Source organism: Pleurodeles waltl, chromosome 12 (assembly GCF_031143425.1).
Source record: "Pleurodeles waltl isolate 20211129_DDA chromosome 12, aPleWal1.hap1.20221129, whole genome shotgun sequence".
In the NCBI taxonomy this organism is placed as follows: Eukaryota; Metazoa; Chordata; class Amphibia; order Caudata; family Salamandridae; genus Pleurodeles; species Pleurodeles waltl.
In genome coordinates this window covers 653,780,436-653,804,521 of record NC_090451.1, presented here as the reverse complement: position 1 = coordinate 653,804,521, position 24,086 = coordinate 653,780,436, and the positions used below count along the sequence as shown (strand labels likewise).

At 42.1% G+C, this 24,086-nt stretch overlaps 1 protein-coding gene across 1 annotated transcript in view; it reads left to right on the top strand.

Annotated features, from left to right (window-relative positions):
* The window catches only part of OAZ3 (ornithine decarboxylase antizyme 3), a 40,391-nt gene extending 16,583 nt beyond the window's left edge, over positions 1-23,808 (top strand). The window contains exons 5-6 of the mRNA XM_069216023.1: positions 2,737-2,822; positions 23,485-23,808. Of these exons, the coding sequence (XP_069072124.1) occupies positions 2,737-2,822; positions 23,485-23,615 (217 nt within the window). The 3' untranslated portion in view covers positions 23,616-23,808. The remainder of the gene's footprint in view (positions 1-2,736; positions 2,823-23,484) is intronic.
* The last annotated feature ends 278 nt before the right edge of the window (positions 23,809-24,086 follow it).

Genomic DNA, 24,086 nt, shown 5'->3' with positions numbered 1-24,086 from the left:
GCGCCTAGCAAGGCTTGTTGGCGTCCTTTTGGCGGGAAAACACTTCTGCACGACTCTCCAAGGCGAGAGGGATCCGTCCACCAAAGGGGAAGTCTCTAGCCCTTTTCGTTCCTGCAGAAACCTCAGCTTCTTCTGTCCAGTCGAAGCTTCTTTGCACCCGCAGCTGGCATTTCCTGGGCATCTGCCCATCTCCGACTTGCTTGTGACTTTTGGACTTGGTCCCCTTGTTCCACAGGTATCCTAGATTGGAAATCCACAGTTGTTGCATTGCTGGTTTGTGTCTTTCCTGCATTATTCCTCTAACACGACTATTTTGTCCTTAGGGGAACTTTAGTGCACTTTGCACTCACTTTTCAGGGTCTTGGGGAGGGTTATTTTTCTAACTCTCACTATTTTCTAATAGTCCCAGTGACCCTCTACAAGGTCACATAGGTTTGGGGTCCATTCGTGGTTCGCATTCCACTTTTGGAGTATATGGTTTGTGTTGCCCCTATCCCTATGTTTCCCCATTGCATCCTATTGTAACTATACATTGTTTGCACTGTTTTCTAAGACTATACTGCATATTTTTGCTATTGTGTATATATATCTTGTGTATATTTCCTATCCTCTCACTGAGGGTACACTCTAAGATACTTTGGCATATTGTCATAAAAATAAAGTACCTTTATTTTTAGTATAACTGTGTATTGTGTTTTCTTATGATATTGTGCATATGACACTAAGTGGTACTGTAGTAGCTTCACAAGTCTCCTAGTTCAGCCTAAGCTGCTCTGCTAAGCTACCATTATCTATCAGCCTAAGCTGCTAGACACCCTATACACTAATAAGGGATAACTGGGCCTGGTGCAAGGTGCAAGTACCCCTTGGTACTCACTACAAGCCAGTCCAGCCTCCTACAAGGTCTCCTTAACAAATGTTATTAATTATGGTTAAATATATATATTCTATGTTTAACAGGTTTATTGGTCATTGAATAGGTTTATAGATAAGATTTGTATTAGATACTTATGGGTCTCTGTTTTATTTATCTATTACAATAGGTAAATATTATCATAACTACTTATCTACAAGCTCTTCACTATTGAAATATTGATGAAAAGATAACATTTTAAAACCAAATAATAAAAAAGCAGCAAAGCAAAACAATGGGTTTTAAAAATACACAAATAAATTACCTTCAACTACTACAACACTTGAAAGTCTGTGTTTATACACAACTTTAAATCTCAATATATTATCTTCCTTATACATGTACAGCCTTTCTATGTACTCATGTATCTATATATTTATTACTTTACTCCTACTTTATAAGAGAAAAAAAACTTTCACTCTCTCCAATGCACTACTCTGTCTCACTCTATACCGCTGTCAATCAATCCTCTATCTCCACTCTCTGACTCATCCCAAACCTCATTCAATTACTATGTTCTCCAAAATAAACCTTTCTAGACTCTTCCCTCCTCTGTCCCTCCTGGTTGACCCCAATCCTCATTTTACTACTATGATCCCCCAAACAAACCTTCTAAATTCTTCCCTTGTGTATCTCACCTTTGACTCATCCCAAACTTCATTAGACTCTTCCCTCCTCCATCTCTCCTTTTACTCATCGCAAACCTCATCTTAATACTACAATCTCCCAATTAACACTTTCTAGATTCTTCCCTCTTCTTTCCCTCCATTATTCAATTCAATCCAACTAAGAATCACTTATCCACTGCTCAGATTAACTCATATTTCCCTATACTAATCCACCACGAATTCTTTTGGGTTCTGGAGTAGCGTCCTACTAGCCGAAAAGCTCTTTGATGCCTCATCTGAGGTAGTAAGCGCTGTATAAATACAATTACAATATATACTGCCTGTGCACAGACCACTTACTCAGGCATGTCAGTGGTGGGCACAGGCACATCAAGGTAGAGGAAATTCACCTGAGTGAGGCCTGCTCCTATATCTCACTTGTGAAGGACAGGAAAAAAATGCCTGTCCTTTACTACATATCAAAAAACTCTGAACATGGGCAGCGGTCCTGTGGCCAAGGAAGCATGTAAAGCTGCTCATCTCTCCACATGTAAACTATTGTTAAAAACTGTAGTCTGTTGCCAAATGAATGCAAGTTACGCTATGAACAGTCCCTTGCACCCTCCCACGCTCCTTGGCCAGGCCTATATGAAAGCTGCTCACATTTGTTGCTTCAGATGGATATTCCTAGTAACTTCAGGTATATTTAGAAATAAATACACTTAACCCATTAAATCTTGCTGCCAGTGTTTAGTTGACGAGTGGGGAGATTTGAAATTTCAGGGGCACTGTTTTTTTTTTTAAACTGACCATTCGAATCTTCCCAGCTAAGGCGTGCTCTCTCCATCTATAAACTAAATGGATACTTTTGCAGTAGAAAAACAGCTTCATTAATCACAGTGAGGGGTGGCAGTGAGGGGTGGCACGCTAATGTATCGCAACTCAGTACTGCAGTAGAAAAACAGCTACATTTATCACAGTGAGGGGTGGCTCGCTAATGTATCGCAACTCATTGGAAGCAGATGTGTTATCTGCTATTGTACCTTTGCACAACATGTTCTTGATCCAACTATAGTGCCCCTCCCCCAGCACAGTAAAGATACCCCAAACAATTTATGAGTTACCTAAAGCGTCTTGAAAATGAAGGTGCAAAAAGTGACTGGACTGTTTCTGTTCTCGATCTAAACATACACATGTTCATGTCTCTCACTCTAGTCTGACTGCAGCTTTGGATTTCGTGGAAGTGAAGACCGATGCCAATTTTGTCTTTGTGAACTTCAGCAAAACCAGAAACGATCGCCGTAAGTACATGAGTTGTCCCATTTCTTCTTGAAGAGGAAGTAGCTAGGACTTAATGGAGGACACCAGTGCTTAAATTTTCAAATGTTTAGGGGCCAGTGCATTCAGGGGCTACTCGCGTTAGGGATCAGGAGCAAGCCAGATGAAAGTAACAATAGATAACAGTAGCGGCTCGCTGCTCTCTAAAGGGGTGGATGCGTCACACGGGGGCCATTTAATAAAAATAAAAAAAGAAAAGGAAAAAAAACTTACCTCCTCCATTGCCGCCGCGCCGCTCCTCTGTCCCTTGTCACTCCAGGCTGCAGGCATATGCACCCAGCCTGCCCTGTGGCCAATCCTGACGCTGGTCAGAGCAGCGTCAGGATTGGCTGCGAGCGCCCAGCCAGGACGCTTCCAGGCAGACTGTGAGCCTGTGCAAGCTCTCTCCAGCCCGGCAACTGTGTTGTTGGGCTGGAGAGCCTACTGCGCATGTGTATTTGGCCGGCCAAACACCAATGCCCTGCCCCTTTACAAGGAAAGGATAATAAACACAGTTTCTTATTGTTTTTTTCTAAACGTTTTGCTGGTGGTGGTGGTGGGAGGGGTGGGGGGGATCAGGGGGCAATGCTCCTCTGCCCTAACAGACGAGCCACCCCTGATAGATACAAAAGACAACTCTGTGTTCTCCAGAGAGTTACGAAAACACATCCAGTCCCTCTCTGATGCTTCGTTGAGGTGCAGAAATTATTATGAAAACACACAAATGGAGTACAGGGTTCTTCTTATGCGTCGAGGGGTAAACACCAGGTGCACCAATTGTGCCCTAGGTTTCTTGTGGTCCTCTAATGGAGGAAGGGGGTCAGTGTGAAGAGGGACAGCAGTGGGAATGGAGAAAAAAAGGGGGGGAATTTCCTTTACGGACTAGGTGGTCTCACACACTATATAGTGTCATGCTTCATCATATGACCACCTAGCCCCACCCAGGTAGGATAGTGCCACCTGGGCGGACTCAACCTCGCTGTTAAAAGAACAGGAGGGAGTGCGTAAATCAATTCTAGGTCTGGAAAGATCAGGATCCAGCTAATCTAGGGAATAAAAACACCTAAACAGATACCTGTGTAAATTTTAATAGTAGGGTCTGTTTGGTGTGGTTAAAAACGTAGATTGAGACACCTCTGTGAGAGCAAGGACTCACAGGGTCACCTATCTAAAGAGTGATAGCTGACATGTTTCTGCCCTCAGTGGTGAGCCTAGGAAGGTCTCAGGGCATTCATCAGGGCAAAGGATCCCTAAGACTCACGCTAGGTGTATAAGAAAACACTGTCCGGTCAGTAACAGTTCTAGAAGGTAAAGAAAACGGCCTACCTTGCCAAGGGGCTACCTTGAGGAGGCCCTATCCCTAGAGGCTACTGGCCTCTGGTGTCCGGGAGGGGGAGTGTCCCCTTATAGTCAGACATGCATCAAAGAGGGCGCTCGCTGTGCGCCTATACCGTCCTCTCCCTGGACCGCTTGGATAGAAATTATTATCCCAGCATTGACTACTGCTTTCACATGAAGCAATGGAAGCTGTCTGCATACACATGATTTTGACTTTTAGGTGGGATTGGGGAGGTAGGACAATAATGCACTGGTCAAGTTCCAGACTGCCTCTGTACAAGATGGCCCAACACATACTTGATTTTCTTGACTGCTGGCTTCTCCAAAGATTTCATGCAAACATGCAATCTAGACCACACAGTACACTATAATGTAATGAAAATAGTTCATGTGTATCACAATCACCTCTGTAACACACTCTGACTTCTTAGTGCAGGTAAGAGTCTGGAATGGAAGTATTACCTCGGGTTGGAGGAGGTTTGTTCAGTTTCCCTTGGTGTATAGTTATGTTCAGTTTATTGAAGGTGGCAAAGCAGTTTGTTGTCCCACCCACAGTCCGTGAAATGAATAGTCCTCTACTCATTCTCTACAGAAACCTGGTATTATAATTATTTCTTCTGCTACTAAAGTATGTTCTGCACTTCATCAAGGACCAAGTCTATATGAAAAGAGATATATGTTTGATAGTAAGCACAGTATACTGCACAAACTACCTTAAGGCACACCTCAGGTCATATTACAGGAAGGGGCCACCTTTAAGTGAAAACAGGGAGAGTGTGCTATCTTACAAATATTATGCTACCTTCAAGGCAGCTGTGTACTTGTGCTGCCCTATTCACATGCTTTCTTGAAAGGCAGACTGGCTGTTTCAAGCAGCTGGTCTGTCTTTTCCAGTACAGGATGCATCTGGCCTGCACTTTAGAGGGGGCCTGAAATCTCACTGCAGGCAGGTACACTGAATGACTCCTCCTAGCTGCAGGCGGATGTGTGGTCGGTGAGTGTTGACCTTTTTTGAATAAGTATAATCAGGCTACAGGAGCAACCCTTAAAACCTTGGGAACCTGAGTATTCAATTATAACAGGCAACAGTGGTTCACATGCGTATCATATAAATGTCAATATAATAAATAGACAAACTAGTCTCAAAAGCCATTAAACGTATCAGTCGGTTACAAGGAGTCTGATATGTATTGAGACTATTCTGTGCATTTATTATAATTCCGTTTATATGACATCTGTGTGAACTATTGTTGCCTGTTATAATTCTTTCGACTGAGGCCTTAATCCAATGCAAATGAAGGAACAAGGGAATGCTCCTTTCATCAGTCTATTACAGAAGGAGCTGCACAATGATCTGCAGTCCCATCTGTAATGCCAAAGTGCATCCGGGGCACAGGAAGCGGGCACACACACATTTTATAAAATGCAGGCACTGGACAGCAAACCTCATGTAATATTACAGATATTGATTTACAGATCTAGCCTGTAAAGTAGATTGTATAGCAGCACTTAAAACCTACCACTGTCGCATCAAGAAACCTAACTGCGACTTCTACACTAATAAAATTCAGTCTGCTCAAAACTCTTCCTGTGAAATATTGGCTATTGTGAAGTCACTGTCATCACTATCTTCAGTCTCAGCTTTGACTGCGCCACCAGAGGAGGGATGTAATGTCTTGGCCCAGTTCTTCTTGGAAAAGGTGGCTAAGATATATGCTTCCATTCCTGCTAGAGATGCCCCTTGTTTGAGTGCTTGGTTCGATGGCTCTGAGGACAGCTCTAGGCTGCTGAATTTTAGGCCCACTGAGCCTGAAGCACTGACTGCTACATGCTTCGGTGAAGTCAGGCTCTCCATTGGAACCAGCATCTCCATCCTTCTGGAGCGAGGTGGTCCACCCAGTATTAGGTTAGCTGATTAACAGCTCCCTGGCATCTGGTCACGTACCTGGGTGATTGAAGCATGCTGTGGTGTTTCCACTCCTTAAAAAATCTTTGTGGGACCCCAACAAGCTGAAACACTATTGTCTGGTGTTGCTGCTTAGAAGTTTGTCAATAAGCAGCTCTCAAGATTTATAGAGAGCCATAACCTGCTACACAGGACACAATTAGGCTTTTGTCAGCCTTGTTGCTAGCTACAGAGTCAATCCATCAGATGTTGGATTCTGGCGATTTTGCAGCAATGATTCTGTTGGACCTCAGTGCCACTTTCAACACTGCCCCACAATATCCTGATTGAGAGACTAAGTTGGGTCGCTTCTTTTTTGCAGGGCGCACCTTTCATGTGTTGGGATAACCTTTCCAGTCAAAAGTACTTCCATTGAAGCAAGGAGTGACATAAGGCTCCTCCTTGAGCCCAGCCTTGTTCAATGTGTACGTGCACCCACTAGTGAAGTTCATCGAAAGCCACAGGTTTACCATCATCTCATAAGCAGATGACATACAGCTTATCACGTTGCTGCGACAGAATTCTTCCCAGATGGCCTCCTTTATATGCCTATGCCTTGCAGAGGCCGCTTGGTTGGATGGATTTGAATTGTCTTAAACTAAGTGCTGGGAAGTTTGAGGTTCTGACCTTGAGCAATCATTAGAATATCTAGTCCACTGCATGGAGGCCCAATGAGTTGGGCCCAGTGCCTGTTCCCAAGGTCAAGAATCTTGGCATCTGGTTTGATTAAAAAGTGTCTTTTGACAGCTCAATAACTACAGTGACAGGAAAAGTCTTTGGACTGCTCAAGATGTTGAGGAAAATTCTGTGTTTCTTTCCAGAACCTGAAGAAAAAACAGTAGTTCAGGCCTTGATTTTCTCTAGGCTCGACAATTGTAATGTGTTGTATTTTGTAGTTATAAAGGGTCGGTTGAAGAGACTCTAAAGACTGCAGACTTTTGCTGCACGTCCCTTATTGAACTTGCCAGCGCATATATCTATTGGGGTTGCGCTTAAGATGCTTTATTGGTATCCACCGACGCAGAGATCCTCTTTCAAAGCCTTGTGTTATTTTCACAAAGCATTCACCAACAAAGGTCCAAGGTACCTTCAAGATTTAGCTTGGGAGGTATGGTAGTTTAACAGCTGCATTTTGGCCTGCGGATGCCCGTACCAACTGCTGGGACACCTCATATAAGGTAGCTATGTGCTTTACAAAATATGTGTATATATATATATTTTTTTTTTTTTTTTCTTCACAAAAAAGGGTTTAAGTGGGGTTCCACATATGTATGGCACTAAAAGTGTGACATCCATTCAAAAAAAAAAAAAAACTGAGATTTTTAATGGTTACAGTGGAGCTATACATAGATTGTGTAATAGTTTAAAAACTAACATTTGAAAACCAAAAAAGGTTCACCCGCTATACGTAACTGACCTAAGTATAATTTGCAACTCCATTGCTTATGACTTCACTTATGAAACCATCCAATGATTTTGACAGTTTGCTGTCAGCTTTTCATTCTAGATGATGACTTGGATGATGTAATTTGGAATGTCATCAGAGTGTGATTTAACGTCAGGAGTGATGTAAAATGTGAACATCCGTCTCCTACATACATTCCTACACTCATTTCTAAGTTTGCATGTCTAGATCAGTAGCCCATCACCTCCTGCTGTAAAACATAGGGCAGTAACTTTGATGGTGAATTGGAAAACTCCATCTTATTTATCCCAGTTTCTTGTTGCCTAATATAGAAAGCTTGAAGTGACATTTGGAAATGAAGTGCAAGATTAAGTAATCCGGATTCAAGGCTACATTAATAGTTGTCTTTAAAGGACAATGCGGTTCAATTTCCTTTCTAATGGAACTGTGGTTTAATGAGAAAGAAAGTAAACTATGTTCAAGACCTTTAAACACCACAACAGACGGTGAAGGTTAGAAGTTTAGTGATTTCATTATCAACCCTAAGTTACACCTACGTTTTACTAGGGGTCAAGTTTAAATCAGGTGAAAAATACCTTTTCGCATTATGAAGGGAGAGTTCATATTTTGTCTCCTCGAAGCTGCCCCCATGTGACAGCCATCTATTTTACATTTTTCTGGTAATTGATTCTCTTATAGAAAGTTTGTATTAAATTGTTCATTAGTGGGTGTGTATTAGTTTGACGAAACAAGATTCAATGGTGTCAGTTTTAATTGTATATTTACAATCCAAAAGTTAAATGTGCTTAAAATGTAGAAGAATTATGTAGGTCATATTTGGAGTAGGCAATGTATAGGGCAAGCTCTAAAAGAGGCTAGTTATTTCCGCTAGAAGATTTGGACCCCCCAGGATAGGAGCGCCCAGAGAGAGGCTAAAGGGTCCTATTTCCTGGCAGTTGATTGTTCTTGGACCTGGTCTTAGTGTGTTATTGCTTTCTTTGCTCTATCCTTCCCTAAATCTGTCCCACCCAGTTTTTTTTTAATTAGCCTGGAAATGGAAAGATAGACCAAAAAGTTACAGGTGGAACTCTGTATTTTTGGTGAAGGGTTGTCTGGCATCACAATATGTTTATCTACTGTTATTTGTACAGTACCCTATTTGGCTGTTCCTTATCAATGACTTTTACAATAAAAATATTGCAACATCAAATGGCATAAAGGCATCAAAGCCTAGAAGGAGGCAATGAAAATTCTCAAAGAAACCCTCAGGAGTGAGCCAGAATATATGTGGTGTCCTAGCTGAAGTCTGAGTTGCATGAGCATTGTCTGCGTAGGGGTTACTGGAGGTGGGCTCACCATCTCCCTTATTTGATTAAAGTGATAATGCACCTGCTCTGCTAATCTTTCTTTCTGTTTTGTGGTTGGAAAAATAGATATGTATTGTGGTGCTGTAGTGACAACTTTTCATGAATCCTCGGGCAGGCCTGTTAAATGGTGCAAATTGTAGTACACAGGGCCTGTTACCACCAGCATCCTAGGGTTTTACCCAATTACTGAACCCAAAACTGATCACCACGTGAGCTAATTTAGGGCTTATTCTTCAGGATAGCGAAGTTGAGCAGATCTAGGCTTACTCAAGCAGGTGGTATTGGGTAAAAGCTCACATCTCAGTGAAAGTCATAACAGCAGTCAGTAAGTCAATGTCCTTTACTTCTAACACACAATGTAATAATGAACACACAAAATTCAGAGGGCAGACATAAAATACAGTGGACAAGACAACAATCACCATGGGCGTGGACCAGCCAGCATTAGCAAAGGTTTTTTCCCACTGATGAGTCTTGTAGCAAAGTATAGTCCATGCAAGGTATGATCAGTTGCCCTCCAGGGCATGGAATGGAGCTCGTGCTCTTGGGTTCCTGCATACCATTCCCAACGTTACTTCTTCATAGGTTCTTGGTTGTTATTTGTACAGTACCCTAGTTGGCTGTTCCTTATCAATGACTTTTACAATAAAAATATTGCAACATCAAATGGCATAAAGGCATCAAAGCCTAGAAGGAGGCAATGAAAATTCTCAAAGAAAGCCTCAGCAGTGAGCCAGAATATATGTGGTGTCCTAGCTGAAGTCTGAGTTGCATGAGCATTGTCTGCGTAGGGGTTACTGGAGGTGGGCTCACCATCTCCCTTATTTGATTAAAGTGATAATGCACCTGCTCTGATAATCTTTCTTTCTGTTGTGTGGTTGGAAAAATAGATATGTATTGTGGTGCTGTAGTGACAACTTTTCATGAATCCTCGGGCAGGCCTGTTAAATGGTGCAAATTGTAGTACACAGGGCCTGTTACCACCAGCATCCTAGGGTTTTACCCAATTACTGAACCCAAAACTGATCACCATGTGAGCTAATTTAGGGCTTATTCTTCAGGATAGTGAAGTTGAGCAGATCTAGGCTTACTCAGGCAGGTGGTATTGGGTAAAAGCTCACATCTCAGTGAAAGTCATAACAGCAGTCAGTAAGTCAATGTCCTTTACTTCTAACACACAATGTAATAATGAACACACAAAATTCAGAGGGCAGACGTAAAACACAGTGGACAAGACAACAATCACCATGGGCGTGGACCAGCCAGCATTAGCAAAGGTTTTTTTCCCACTGATGAGTTTTGCAGCAAAGTATAGTCCATGCAAGGTATGATCAGTTGCCCTCCAGGGCATGGAATGGAGCTCGTGCTCTTGGGTTCCTGCATACCATTCCCAACGTTACTCCTTCATAGGTTCTTGGTAGCACATAACGTAGCCCTCAAAAGATCCCAGTTTTCTTGGCAATATTATATGCTTGCACTCCACTGTGCTTATTACGTATGCAGTGGATCAGCCACCTTTTGCTGGCAGAGTGTGAGGGCTATGCAGCACCAGGTGATGTGCATCCCATACAGTCCACAAGGAACAGATGAAAATAAGTTACTTACCTGTAACTGCAGTTGTCCAGTATTGGTATCTTTCATAGACTTACATGCTTGAATCATTCCCAGTTGTCGAGATGGGAGTCCCGGTAACTTAATAAAGCAGTATATATATATATATATATATATATCATAGGCTATAATGGCAATGAAAAGGTCAGTTTAATAGCCTATCCATGTCCTTTTCAAAAAAGGACCAAACTTGAATTATAACCAATCAGGTGACAGCACCCTCTAGAACACTCCCAACAGAGGCGGAGTCCCTCAGATTTTCAAGCACAATGGGGAATAGATAAACCCAAGCTATAAATGGAGCCTCTCTGGGGAGGAGGGTGGGTCGCATGTGAATCTATGAAAGATACCAATACTGGAGACCTGCAGTTACAGGTAAGTAACTTATTTTCTTCTCCGGTATTGGATCTTTCACAGATTCATATGCTTGAATCAGAATAGCAAGCAGTTACTGTATTTGTATATCTTATAGTATTAGCGCAAAACAGTGGATGGTGGGTAGAAAGTATATACACAACATTCATATGCAATTCCCCCCCCCTTTCCCCACCTCCCCCTCTAAATCCCCCCCCACCCAAGTATCCTCCCCCCCCTTTTTCCTTTAGATAGAAATGTTGCAATGTTAATCACTGGTGGTAATATTGATCTAACACTCAATGATGTGGCTCACACCTCTGAATTGATTAAGTGTATAAACATTGGAAGAATGAAAGAATGAGTTAATTTGACATTAATGATGGAAACAAGAGTTTCTGTATTTAGTTGGGGAAGTGGAATGATTGTTTATGATAAGAAGAATCAATTATTTAAATTGGAAAAGGTAGCATGATCAGTATTCTGGTATGAATAAATAAAATAAAAAATAAAAATTGTAAGAGGGAAACAAGAGTAATGATGTACTGATGAATTTAATGAGTTTGAATTATAAATATGTTGTATTAGTGTGAGTATTTTGTTTATGTTTATTAAATTAACAGGATTTAAGGTTGTGAGGGGATAGAGCCTGTTTTTCAAACTAGTCAATGTGGGCTATGAATAAGACCAATATGGTTGAAACTCGTCAGCCCTGAATTTTTAAATGTTTTTGTTGGGTACAGTCATTTACTAAATAAAAATGGTGGACTTGAAATGAAGTCTGGAGTGCCGGCATTTTCCTTTGATGTAACGTGGAGAGGGAAGTTTGGTGAATATATACGGATCCTGCACCCAGAGCTGTGCACTAACCTTGCTGGTGGTAGCAGTCAGCTGAAGCAGGACGCTTTGTGGAATATATATATATCCATATATACACATCCTACATTAAAATCTGCATGAATACGTAAACACATGGAACCAAAAGAGGCTCCCCTTAATGAAATAAGTGGTATAGAAAAATCAAACCAACTGCTGTATGATTGCGCTATGCCGACTCCAGGTAATAATACTGCATGAATAATATGAACACTTTCCAAGTCGCATCACGACATCTTCTCCAGAGGTACTTACGCAAACAAAGTAGTTGAAGTGGAACTGCCCCAGTTGAATGCACCCTACTTTTCTCTGTGAGGGGATGGATAGTCTGGTGAGCGCCAGTAACAAGATGACCTTCCATGCGAGAAATATGAGGTGTGCTCTGACAATGGGTTTGAATTAACTCTTCATGAGTTGAAATAGAAGTATGTACAGGTGCCAGTCTGAGGAAGCAGTCCTTTCTGTAGGAGAACACTGAATAAATCTTTCATGACTTGTTTAATGATGCTGCAAGAGTAGAATGTAAAACTGTGATGAACAGCTATATCTTGATAATGCTGTAAGCTGTACCTTAACGGACGAATGTACCAACTGTGACTGAGCTAGTGATAGGAGATAGGATAGTTAATTGCCATATTATGCTAGAAGAGGCTGTAGGCTTGTTTTTCTGGCGCCACAGGCAGAAACTTTCCCATTAATGTTAACGTGTCCTTATCGTGGCCTCCTCCTTGACTTGGAGAGAATACACCTGCAGTCCTGAGGAATATTGAGATCTTTGGATTGATGGAATTTAGGAGCTGTGCGCCTAAGAGGAGAGAAGTTACATAAGAATGAAGATCCTGGCCTTAGTTTATCATCAAAGGTTTACAGAATGTTGGTAGGTGAATGTGGTTGTATTCTGATAGCAGGAGAAGCTCAGTGAACCAATGCTGAACTAACTACCTGGGGGCTATTAGGACAAGAGAACACTGCTTTGCTTGCCTCTTGGTGAGAATCTTTGGTATTAAAGGTATTAGGGAAAAAGGTAGATATAGATCCTGGAGCATCTGTCGAAAGTCATTCCACCAAGATCCTGGATGTGGATGCCAACTTGCATAGAACTGGCATTTGCCGGTTTCGTTTGATGCAAAGGGATGTAGAGCCAGTTTGCCCAGAAAAAGAAGATCATGGTTAAAGCCGAATGATCAAATTCTTCTTCTTGGAGGCTGTTTCCAGTTTTGTTTAACATGTCTGCTATGAGATTTCTAGTCCATGGACTATGTTCAGCCCGAAGAGTTATCCTGTGTGTCATTAGATGACACCAAATTTCCTGGTCTTCCTTGGACAGCACCAAGGATCTTGTGCCACTTCGTTTATTCACATATTGCATGCTGGTAGTACTGTCCTTGCGAACTAACACCGAAGACTCTGCTACATTGGCAGGAAAATTTGGAAACCGAACAGTTGGCTTTGAGATCTAGGTGAGTTATATGTATGCTCTTCTGGAGCAGAGAACACTTTCCTCAAATTAGAGGTCCTGTAGATGACTGGCCCAGCTTTCCAGAGAAGTACTTGTAGTCTGAGACTACCAGACTAGAGCTTCCATCACCTATGTGAAAATTCATCAGGCCCTGAAATTATTTGTTTGATTGAATCTATTGTTTTTGTAGCTGCTCCTGTAAGGCATTCATTTTCAGGCGTATAGGAGGGATCCTGTTGATCGCTCAGGACATGACGCCCAAAAGCTAACTGAACAGAAAGTATCTTCTTTGATGGAGGAGTTGATTATCTCTGATAATTCACAAGGCGACATCCTGTGAAACAACTTTAGGCAAGCCTCTGTGGCCTTGGACGCTTGAAATGCCATTGGTGCTTTTATCAACGAGTTGTCGAAGTTGGGGAAACCCTTCCTAAAAAAGCTGATCTGAAGCCAAATGGAAGAACTCTGATGAGTGGGAATGCAAAAACAAAAATATATATCCTGTGCTGAAGGAGACCATATAGAAGGATTTTTTCTGGAAATACTTGTTAATTTCTGGAGGTGTAGGCTGAATGGACACTCCTCTGTTTTCTGGTTTATGAGGCAAAATCAAGAATAGAAGGCTCTTTCTTGCTGAGAATGTGGGTTTCTCTCTATGGACCCTTTGGCCAGAGTAGCTAGCACTTCCTTCCAAAGGTAGATGGCGGGATCTGGGTGAACTGCAACATATATATATATATATGTGACGACATCCAGGACTTATTTGTCCGATGCAATTTTCTGCCATAGATGACAACATTTTTGGAACATTTTTTCCCACTGGATGGTGTAATCAGCACCAGAAACATTGTCACTGTAGGTAAGCTAGCCTAAGTGCTACTGAGAGGGTTGTCAAGTCAGATAATTATCAATGGATGATTGTCTTTTTTGGGTCTCTCTAAAGATTGTATCATTTGAAATTGCAATGCCCCACAAAGTCCATGCAGTGTCAAGAGCCACCGTTGACTGCTTCCAAGTAGTCGTCAACATGCACACAGAGCGTCTGCATGGTACTATAAAATATTAGATATATTTGTACTTAATATTTTTAAATGTTGTGGCCTTTATCCGTAATATCAAAGGACCACTGACCCTGCCAGTTGTGGGAATACTATTGAAGCTTTATCTATAGCACAGTCTAAGTTGACATCTCACTCCACTACAGCAGCATTTTTTTTCCATCTTCCGGCAAACATTTTATTTATGTAGCCATGTCTGACCACATCTGGTGGCTATACCTGCCCTGTATTACCAGTGAATTGGCAGCCCATACAGTAGTATGGACCTAGATGAGAACGTGTCCTTGCTGGTTAGGCGGAATTATGAATAAAAGGGTTTTCCATGATTGTAATTCCTCCTGGTCATACGAGCAACTGGAATAGGTTTTACAGCTTTCCTATTACATTTCATAAAGAAAAAACAAACTAATTTCTTGTTTGCTATAGGGAACTGGAAGTGTTTGGTCGCTCGCTCCAAAGGGTATGGAAACCCCCAAAATAAATCCAGTGGGGAAATCCACCAGTTGTGGCTGTAATATGATCTGAAGCTCTAGTATAAGATACATGGACCTGACTTATGCTCTGCAGTTGGAGGCGGTGTGGTGTATTTGCTCCATATATTGGCCCCCAATATATTGACTGTTCATATTGGTATCTCAGTGCTTGACACTAAATTATTCTGGATTATGTGTGTTTTGCTTTTGCTGACAATTTTGTGTTTTTGTCTTAATTTGTATTGTGATCAAGTTCAATGAGGCGGTTGTAAACGACTAGGCTCATGTCGACAATGTTGCTGACAAGGCCTTTGCTGCAGACGAGGCCTTAGTCGAGGATGCAGTCATAGACAAGGCCATCGTTGACAAAGCATACATAGACAAGGCCCTCGTAGATGTGGTTCCGTAGACTAGGTCATTGTAGGCAAGGCCGTAGTAGTAGACAACCATCAGAAGAGGCTGTCGCAGATGAGCGTCATAGGTGAGACTGTCACAGATGACTATCATAGAAGAGGTCGTCGTATATGACCGTCGTAGACGATCATCATAGATGATGCTGTCGTAGACGACCATCGTTGATGACGTTGTCATAGACTAGCATCATAGATGAGGTCACCGTAGACTACCATTGTAGATCACACTACCATCATATATTAGGCTGTCGTAGACGGCCATCATAGATGAGGCTGTCATAGACAACCATCATAGATGAGGATGTCATAGACAACTGTCATAGAGGAGGCTGTTGTGGATGTCTGTTGTAGATGAGCATCGTAGATGAGGCCATCATAGGCGACCATCATAGATGAGGCCTTCGTAGACGACCACCGGTGACGACCGTTGTCGACCACCACCATAGATGACCATCGTAGATGACCACTGTAGATGACCGTTGTAGACGACCGTCATAGATGAGGCAATAGTAGATGACCACCATAGTTGAGGTCCTTCATAGATGAGGCCATCACAAACCACTGTAAATGACTGTCGTAGACGATCACTGTAGATGACCGTCAGACGATCACTGTAGATGACCGTCATAGACGATCACTGTAGATGACTGTCGTAGACGACCGTCATAGATGAGGCGGTCATAGATGACCATCGTAAATGAGGCCATCGTAGACAAGGTAATAATAGTCAACATTGTCATCAACCACCTCAAAGTAATTCCTGTGAAAAATGATTTTACAGGCGGTTTTCAGACGCCCCATTTTAAGGTTATGAGGGTCTCTCTGATGTATTGTCAGAGTTGAAGAGGGAATTGAGGGTCTTTTTCCATTTTTTTTTCTTTCTCTCTATGAGAAGTGCCTTATGAAGACTCATGGTAAGTCTTTTAATGGCTTTTCTGCATGCCTTCTGGAGAGCCTAGCGCAAAGTGTCTCTCAGACTTCTCCGTTGGGGTGAAGGAATCCTCACTGTCCTCATTATTAGTGATATATTTAAGATTTTGTAATCCCAGCCAATAATGGCCTCATCTCTCAGAACGTGAGAGTTTTTGAGGAGAAGGTTAGACATATTTATGTAGTCTTTTACCTTGTTTACTGCTACTCTGATATATTAGTGCCAGGGTTAGAGAAATGAAACAGGAAATATAATCTTCGATGATCCAAAAAGAAGTAAAAGCTGAAGAACTGAGCAGAGCTGAGGGAGACTCCCTTCACACGACGTGCGGTAGAAAATCTGAGGGACTCAGCCTCTGTTGGGATTGTTTTAGAGGGTGCTGTCGCCTGATTGATTATAATTCAAGTTTGGTCCTTTTTTGAAAAATTACATGGATCGGCTATTAAACTGACCTTTTCATTGTCATTATAGCCTATGATAGTGATTATATATACATATATATATATAGATAGATTTATTAAGTTACAGGGGAATCTCATCTCGACAACGGGGAATGATTCAAGCATGTGAATCTATGAAAGATCCAATACTGAAGAAGTGCTAAGTCAGCCCCAGCTTGGCTACGTTGTTAGTGTCTCTCTGCCCTCATGTCTATTTTGCAGGAGAGTGCAGTCCAAACAGGTGCTGGTGACTGTCCTCCGGTAATACTCTTTGATGGTTCTCCCTCGTGCCCAAACACAAACCCTCCATCAAACTAAGCAAAGTTCCCACCCAAAGTTATAGCAGTGAGTCAATGGAGGTCAGTCAATATGTTAGCTCATCACAGCACCAATCTTTTCTAGGCTTTTGGGTTTCTGTTAATGTAACTGCCAAAGTATGGTATCAATAGTTTGAGTGGCATGTACTCACAGGTACTTCTCTTTATGGGGAGACTGTAAGATGAGCTTTTGTTCTCAGGAAGTCCTCAAATGTGTTTTAGCTTATGGGTGGGAACGCTACAGGGGCCACAGTGTCTAAATCCACTAAATGACTAACAGTACAGACCCTTCCCTGGGTTGCAGTGGGCTGTCTTCCAGTTCTCCCATAACAGCTCCTTGCAGTCCTCTTCTAGGAAGTCTTCCTTTTACAAGGGAACCTCTTAACACCTCTCCTCAGTAGGCAGTCATCTCCTTCCCTAATGATAGGCCAAAGGCAGCTCCACCACCCCCCCCCCCCCCCTCCTCACCGGCATGTTGCTGTATGTCCAGGCTCCTGTCCCAAAACCTGGTTAAGGGGCATTGGCACACAGTAAATCCAACGGTAGAGCATAAGAGTTTCTTGGGCACCACTGGTGTGGCACCTAGATTCTAGTAGATAAGTCTTTGCACAATTGCTGGTCATTTTTTAAATATAGTTATGCCAAGTTTCCAGACAGGCAGCTCGTAACTTTTGTGTATTCTTCAGACTGGTCCAGCCATCGTCTATTTCACAGCGTCAGAAGGAAGCTTATTGAAGTTTGGAGACTCCTGTCAAAGGAGGCCGAAAATTAATTCACAAAAGAGGAAGAGGCTTCTCCATTTAACTAACATTCAGCCGACTGAGGGTAACCCTTCTAAGGAACAATGGAGCAGGAAATGGTAAGGGGGTTACCTGCACTTCAAACGTTTCCTGCCTCCTATCATCTACAACTTAGAGTATGGTCCACTATAAAGAACTTTAGCAATGCTGTGGAGAAGCCCGGTAATTCACATAGCTCTGAGAAGAGCTCTCTAACTTCTTCTTTATATACAACTGTAGGTCAGGAGATCAAAATACATTCATGGCTTGCCACAATCACTCCACCCCTCATTCTACAATGATCAGAAGGTAATCATACTCAGAAAAGGAGGGTGCACATAGTGAGCCTTCCCCATTAAAAAAGTCTAGCTCTCCATGTCATTCTGTGTCAACAGGACATCCTACACATGAACGATTGTTGTATTTTCTGAGATAGGCAAGGGCACACACAAGCGACCTTTTCTACTCCAAAAGCTATGTATGGTGTTATGGTGTTGTCAACAACCATAAACATGAAGTCTGTCTAGATGCTTTAACTTGAGCCACTGTGTGGACTATAAGATTAATAATCCCAGGGCATATCAAGAAGCACACTGACAAACCGAAAAACAAGTTTATCTTCATTGCAGAAAACCACTTTTGGTCTGGCTAATGAAAGACTGAATTCAGTCCAGAATAGATAACATAGTTGGAAGTCTCAAAACCACTGAATTCCACTTTCTTCAGCGCCCTAGTTTTCTCATCAGCCAAATTTACATGATCAATCACTTTTTCTGCCAGCTGCCATGTAAAATACCGAAATCTCACTGGATAATTTGCAGCACTGATGAGTAGAAGTCAAAAACTCAGAAGTAAAGCTCCTCTAAGTCTTAGCTTCCTGGCAGTCTATCAAGAATCAATGTCAGAAACACAGTTCTCTTGGTATTCACTACTAGACTACCAACTTTGGAACTGAAATAGGATTTTCATACTTGTCATTAATAAGATTCTGATATGCCTCGAATACATGACTAAAAAGACCACCCATTCTTTGGCCCTATGTGCAAATTATCAATTACTTAGATGAAGATAAGTAACCTCTTCATTCATCGGAGGTTCAAAACAAAATGTGTTTCACGCTCTCCTTATCATATACATGAGTAACAGTTTATCCAAAGAGCTACTAGGTAATCTCTGGTGATGGATCTATGTCCCTTGCCTCCTTTAATTCTGGGACTTTATTGTGTAGGAGTTATTTATATAGTACAAGCATTACTTCGATGGGGATGTGGCGCATTGTAAAAAAACTGATATTTTAATGGTATTCAACAGTCAACATACAGGGACAGAGGTAAAGTAAAACACTGTAGAAAGCGCTTAGAAGGATAAATTTAATAGCCATAAATTTGAAAGGCTACTCACTTGGGTCTCGGATATCTGGATTGGAATGTGTGAGGGTATTGAGTGTGGTTATTCAATCGGATGCTGAAAAATTCTCGATGATGGTAAATTTGAAGCAGAATAAAATCTTTAGACTCAGAAGAGCTCTGGATTTCTTATCTTTCTACTTTGTTAAATGGTGCTCTGCAGTATTGTGATGTTATAAATGATGTTGCAGATGGGGACTTTATAGTATCATTGGCCCATAGTAACAAAGTTATTTCTTCTATGAAACTGAGTCGATCGACTGACACAGGCATAATTCCCTCTCTTGCAGTTAGTCACAGTTCCTTGGTGGTCTGCTCAGCTAGCACTGCTTTTTTGGTTTGGTAACTTCGACTGGCATTCTACCCGACGCCTGGTGTGTTACGACCATTAAGGATATTTGTAAAATATTTGGCTCAAATGACCATTCCAAATACCACTTTATTTCGTTGTAAGATGGCATAGCAGAAACCTTTGCGAAGTCCTTCTGTTTTTGAATAAGTGATGTTCAGCTTGGAAAACTGTTCCCTGCAAACATGGGGATTTACACAAGTGCCTTTCTAAAATTCACCATTGTTTAGTTCTTCAGACGGTCAATCCTTAGATCAGTGAAGTTAACCAGCAGTTATGTTGCTGCCTTGTTAATTTCTGGACCACCTTCGATTTGATTAAACTTTGTATACCTTGGAAAATATTAACCCAATGGAAGATTTCACTAGGGCTTTTATCTGTCATTCAAGCTCTCCGAGTTAATAACTGAGCAACAGTGGAGGCGGTTCAGTGGGCAAGTGTCCCCGCACACTGTGTCATTATGGCATCTTTATGTGGGCTATCTGTTGTATCTTCCTCAAACTGCTTGTTGTCTGTGCTTTTTCTCCAAAGTTAGGCAGGTTATGTATAGATTGGCCTCTGTATACATCTTGTGGGGCTTCAAAGCCGCCAACTAGAGACCTTTCAGACACTGTTCTGATAATAAAATACCCCAAATGTTGTTGTTGGGAAATGAGGATCCAAAAGCCTCTTGGTGGCTCTTAGCACTTAACTTTTAAGTATTTTTGGGTAATTTTCTTGACCACTGTTAGCTGGGGGGACCAGGGCAGTGGGAGCGGTGCAGCCGCACCGGGTGCTGACCTGAATTAGGGGGCGCTGACCTCAGGGGGGAGCTGTGTTTAGCAATAACTTAAAAACTTGCAATTTAAAAGCACCTGCTGAAAAGTTCCTTTTGCGGCCAGTCTTCAGGAAGCAATTAAAATGTCAAGATAACTCTTGAGATTAATGTTCCTGCTAGGAAGAGAGATGGGGGTTTTATCTTGGGGCAGCTTTAACTCGCCATAAACTAGTGTAGTGTGTTAATATGCCTGCTGCAAAGAACAAAACTATATTTTATGTGGATAGCTGAGTGGATTAGTAAAGCCATCCTTTACAAGCACTTTAAAACAAATGCATGTGCAAGGGGAGCTATGGAGAGATGAGGAGCACATTTGCTGGGTGGCAGTGAGGGAATCATAGGAGGTGGTCATGGGATGGGGGAGGGGGGGCACTAAAAAAGACTTCGTACAGGGCGCCCCCAGTGCTAAAGCCGGGCTTGGGGGATGGGGTAGGGTGGGGGGGGGGGAACCAGATGAGTTGTTCAGCTACAAGTGTCCTCTCCTCTTTTGGAGGGATTAAGACATTTTAGACATTTTACAAGGAATGTCTTGTCCTTTTCAGCTGGTTCAATGCACTTTATAGGGCAGAGTCGCATTACCTGGATGGCTTGAAAAATCTGTCTCGATGAGAAGGGAATGTTTGACATGATGAGAAAATGATCTTTGTCAGTTCTGGACAATCAAAAGTGCAGGCACACTGGATTGAAATGGGTCTAACATCTCGGGCAGGATTGGTTGTCACATTATTGACAGGCTCTACGCCGCCACCACTACATTGTGAGAAGTGACCTTGTTTCGAGGGGGAAGGGGGACCCACCTGACCCACTTTCACTGATGGTGCCTACCACTATGGTTTTCGTGGCGGTAAGGATGCCACAAAAACCATGGCAGTAGGCGGGGTCATAATCCCGCAGGCGTGACAGGGACGGCTGCCTGTCTGGAAACTTAAGTCTCCAGCCCAGCGGTCGTTACCGCCGTGGCAGACGGTGTGGTACATTGGCGGTTTAGCTTGAGCCAAACCGCCAATGTCATAATGTGGGAAAAAGTACCACCAGCCTGTTGGCAGCACTTTTCTCCATTTTACCTCCGTCCGCTGGGGTCATAATGACCCCCTAAATGTTCTATCACACTAGCAATAGTTACAGAGTAAGTAAACATTTCCTAGATATAGTATGCCTCTCTGAGAGATTATTATGTAATGAAATCCTTTCTGTGATAGTTGAACCTGTAATTCTGTGACCATACTGGTCAATGCTAGCTTATCCGTACTCAGCTTTGAATGCTAAGTCTCTGTGACCATACTGGTCAATGCTAGCTTATCTGTACTCAACTTTGAATGTTAATTTTAAGAGTAGTAGAAAGTCAGACGTGTCTCATGTCATCTTTAATCGTCAGCATTGCAAGATACATTCTGGAGGTATTAATGTTCTTTGTTCATCAAATATAGTCATGCTGTGCATAACTGTGCAATTGATCTTATTGTGAATATCTGTTTCCTGGATCTTTGCAGTTGGGTGGGACGATTTCTTAGTGTAATCAAGAGATACACAGTTTAAAATGTGCATCTTGTGAACTTGATAGTTTGATTTTTAATCTATAAGTCTTCAGTTTCAATGGATTTTAAGCCAATAATGCAAAGAAATATTACTTTTTAAAAAATATTGCAAGGATTACATGCTGTATGTATATACACACAAGACCCATAGTGTGGTAAAGGTCTAAGCCTCTACATTAGCCCAGGTTCAGTAAACCTCTACCTGTTATCTGACACATACATTCCAATCACTTGTATCATATGGTTTATCTAAAGGCAAACCACCTCCCTGCACACTTCAATATTTTTTTTCTTTTTGTGATGATCTTCTAAGCAGACAGGCCCCCTGGGGTCACTCCTATAATTGTAAATGCATGCAGCACTGTAAATGCACCATGGTTTTCTTAGAAACACTATTGGCAAGGTCTCTGCCACCATAACAAAAACCTGATAATTTGGGAGGTAGATGCCCATCCAGCCCCACTAAATGTGACTGTCATTGAACTAACCGACTTACAGTAGCCTCAGATCTACTGTGTAGCAAACCTGGTAGAGGAAGTTATTCATCTGCATGTTGATGCAATGAATATATGCCTTAAATGCCTCAAAACTCACCACCGGAGTCATAAGATTAAAAAGCTTTGCCCTCCCCTTAATCAGGGTTCTTTTCAGTGCTGCATCAACAGATTCTAGAGTCACACTGAATCCTGAACGTAAGCCCTGGTGCTTTTGTTCCTTCCTTTATAGTGACTGTATGTGGGCAATAAGGACCCACTGTAAGATATCAAGTATTTCCTACTTCTTTCTCTACTCTGATGCTTCTGTCAGATTTCTAAGGGACTGACAGTGGGCGAACTAGGTAACTGTTTGTTAATTCACAATTGCAGCACATTTTATGTCCCGATATCACTTTCTAAAAGGTAAGAGGATTCCAATGCAGGCTGGGTTAGGGTAGGATTGGTTAGATGTGTTGTCAGAAGGGTATCACTTAAAGGTGCTTGTCTGAGTCCCAAACAGCAGTCCTTTTTTTTTACATCAAACGTCTTGCTATGAAGACAGTGTTTAAACCTCAGTGGCCGTTTGGTCATTTTCAAAAGAAGCATGAAAAAACAGAAGTCAATCTAATTTCAAACACGCATGCTCAGTGGAACCATTTTATAGCTCCAGGACAAGTTTACAGTTCCGACACTTGTATAATGGTAAAACACTGAAGAAACGAGCACTGCAGCACCACTTATGTACTAGGGTGCTCTTGGACTGGTTGGCGCCAGACAACGCACAGGGACATAAGTAGCTCTGGCTATGCATCGTGACTGCATGAAAATATTTAGTGTTCCTGGCTTCGTACTGGTCTGCTTAAAAGAATACTTCACAGGGAGCTCAGCCGAGTGATGTGTGACATACTTTCTTTGACCTGCACTAGGAGGACAGCACTCCACAAACTACAGTAGCAAACAGAACATAATTTTGTTTCTCTAACAGAACCTAGAAGGGCTTCCTTTGGATCTAAAGCAGACACTGGCTCCTAGTTTCAATTAAAGACAGGGCTGTGGATTATAGAATCTGATCCCTATGGCAAGTAAACACCTTTCTTCTACAACCACTTTCTGGGCTGACTACGGATCCTGTGCTTTTTCTTTTTTTAAGTCAAAAGGACCACGTTGCAATGTTCGACACAAAGTTCTGCATTAGAAGGGCTCACACGTAGATCTGCAGAGGCTAGACAGTGCATGAAGGTATGCTCAGGATCCAGCCTTTGCCACTACTAACCAAACTCCATTCTTGCATTCACAGGTGAGCTACTTCGTGCTTTTGGCTACATGGGCTTTGAAGTTGTGCGACCAGGCCACCCGTCTGTGCCAGCTTGGGACGATGTCATCTTCATGGTCTATTCACTTGAAAGAGAGCTGCCCTCCAGCACTTAAACCAGTTTTCGTTCTGTGCAAGGGGGCATGACTCCCGGGCATCGGTAACAGAAAGAAGGGCCATGCAAGGAGGAGAGTCGGATGTAAGAATCTACATTAACATGCACATTGTCATGCAGCCCAATCATACCACCTTAGGTGGTCAGTCCCATGAGCAACTATAAATAAATCTATGCCACGTTAAATGTGCAAAGGTGTGGACAGCATAATTGGTAACAAGGCCATTACAAATGAATCACTATCCAATGCTATACATCCAAATAACGAATTCCACTGCCGATGAGGCTGTAGCTTCCATCCTTAAATGTGATTTGTCAAAACCTGGAAGCTAATGCCCAAGGAAGTGCCAAATAGCACCCATCTGCAGGAGGATCATATAATATTTTATCAATTGAGTATTTATATGCGGATAGCAAACCATTTTGCCTCTGTTTTCCATGTCGTACATAGCTTTTCTTGTAAGTTTCATTC